At 32.9% G+C, this 2570-nt stretch overlaps 1 protein-coding gene across 1 annotated transcript in view; it reads left to right on the forward strand.

Moving 5' to 3' along the window:
• Positions 1-98: 98 nt before the first annotated feature.
• Positions 99-2570, forward strand: part of HELRODRAFT_184519 (hypothetical protein) — a gene marked incomplete at both ends in the record, with an annotated part of 6562 nt that continues 4090 nt past the window's right edge. Inside the window, 2 exons of the mRNA XM_009031568.1 lie at positions 99-601; positions 1059-1736. Of these exons, the coding sequence (XP_009029816.1) occupies positions 99-601; positions 1059-1736 (1181 nt within the window). The remainder of the gene's footprint in view (positions 602-1058; positions 1737-2570) is intronic.

The raw sequence follows: 2570 nt of genomic DNA on the forward strand, positions 1-2570 counted from the left end.
GATAATTTTTTAGCGTCCAACGAGATAACTATAATTTTGCCAGTCATTCGAGTAATACTTCGACGGCAATATTTCCGGAAAAAAACAACATCGTAACTATGCCTAATCCAGCTAATTCAGCTACACTCTGGTCAGATGTAGTTCAATCTCCATTAGAAGACAACCCTTTGCCATTCAGTATTGTTGCTCGTAACAAAAAAAGACCAAGACTTAACAATTCACCTGAAACCAATCAACCTAATCCTGCAATAACTAGCAACAAATTGGAATCATCAAAATTACCAACTAAAATAGTTGGCGCTAAAAAAAACGATAATAATAAACTCAGTGCTGATAAAAAATTGATCAAAAAATCTGTATTTGCCATGAGCAACATCAAAAAATGCAGCAGAAGTAATGTGATTGACTACCTATCAGAGGTGGGTATTCAGGTAATTTCGTGCTATCCAGTGCAGAAGCGCTCTCTGGCTCCGTCAGGTACTCTGCCTCGTAATGAAGACGAAGACTCAACAATGTTCAGAGTATGCATCAACGCCAGTGATACTTCTAAAATTCAAGATCCTGACAATTTGCCAGAAAACGTAATCATCCGTGAATGGCGGTTCCTCAACAGTAAATCTGGCCAAACTACATCAACTAACAATGGCTAAAATATCTAACAATCATATAACAGAAGAGGACCCTCTGATTATATCGTCAGCTTCGAATGTTTTGTTAAATAATTATTCAACTACTTCCTCCAATAATGATAATATTCTTTTTTCTAACATTGATCCTGATGTTAATTTACTTAATTCTTTTTCTTATAATTCTCCTTACTACACTATCAACGATTTTAATTATACTTTCAATACAATCAAAATTATTCCATTCAACTCTTCACTATCCATTTTGCACATTAACAGTAGGAGTTTATTACATAAAGTTGATGATTTACTTGTTTTGATTAATTCTTTAGATAATTTTTTTAACATAATAGTTATTTCTGAATCTTGGTTGAACGAGTTATCTGCTAAACTTATTAAATTAACTAATTACAATTTTATTTTCAAAAACAGACCGAACAAGCAAGGTGGTGGTGTTGGGATTTTTCTCAGGGAGGGTATCAATTATTCAGTCTTGGATGAAGTTACGCTCTCCAATTGTGTAGTTGACTACTTGGGTATCGAAATCAAATTAAACAACGCAATAATATATTTATATGCTTTCTATAGACCCCCGGATTCGGATATTGATTTGCTTATTCAAGTACTCAATCTCATTTTTGTGAAACTTAAATCTAAATCTAATACATATCTTGTTGGTGATTTTAACATAAATCTCCTGAAACCTTTTCTTAACCACTCAGTTGCATCTTTTCCTGATTTTTTAGCTTCTTTTAATTTTTATCCTCTTATATCCAAGCCTACTCGTGTTTCTCAGTCTTCTTCTTCTTTAATAGACAACATTTTTACTAACAACCTATCAGTCCATTCTTCTGGTATTTTATTACATGACTTTTCAGACCACTTTCCTATTTTTACCACATCTTCTTCTTTTGAAATGTATTATACTACTACTCCTCCAAAAGTTTCTAGAAATCTTTCCTACAGATCACTTGAGCAGATAAACTTTTGTTTATCTAATCAAGATTGGTCTTCAGTCACTACACTAACCGATATCAACGAATGTTGCACAAATTTCTACTTTCTTTTCTTCAGGATTCTAGACGCTGTCTCACCACAACTACCTTCCAAGTACAAACGCCATAAAGGTTGGATCAATAAAAATATCATCAAATTATCCAAAACTAAATATAAATTATATATAAAAAGCATCAAATTTCCTACCGATACTAACATCTCTGCTTACAAAAAGTTCCGTAACTTCTTCACTTCAATAAAAAGAAAGACTGAGCGCAAATGCTATATCATCAATTTTGCTATTTCTAAAAATGATCCCAAATACCAATGGAAACTGATAAAGCAAGCCCTGAACTCCAATTCATCTTTTCTTCCTATATCTAAACTCACCATTAACAACATCCCCATTGACGACAAACAGGACATATGTGAACACTTGAACGAACACTTTACTACTATCTGCAACAAACTTCTTTCTACTCTTCCTGCTGTTTCAACTAATCCGATTTCATTCATAAGCCGCTCTCTATCTGATTCTATTGATTTTTACCCCATCTCAACTTCTGAATTGATAACTTTAACTGCCAAGATGAAAAATAATAAATCGGTTGCTGCTGACGGATTAAATATGTTTTTAATAAAAAATACAATTCACAATTTAACAATTCCCCTAATCCATATTTTCAATTTATCTTTGTCCACTGGTGTATTCCCTGATACTTTTAAAACTTCTAAAGTTATTCCTATATTTAAAAACGGTAAACCTGATGACATCAATAACTATAGACCCATTTCTCTTCTCTCTCCACTATCCAAACTTCTTGAAAAATTAGTTTATACTAGGTTGTTCTCCTTTTTTGAGGCCAACAAAATTTTTTGCAATAATCAATACGGTTTTAGGCCAAACCACTCCACAGAGCTTGCTACTCTTGATTTCATACATCACAT

The sequence above is a fragment of the Helobdella robusta genome (genome assembly GCF_000326865.2).
Source record: "Helobdella robusta unplaced genomic scaffold HELROscaffold_754, whole genome shotgun sequence".
NCBI classification, from domain to species: domain Eukaryota; kingdom Metazoa; phylum Annelida; class Clitellata; order Rhynchobdellida; family Glossiphoniidae; genus Helobdella; species Helobdella robusta.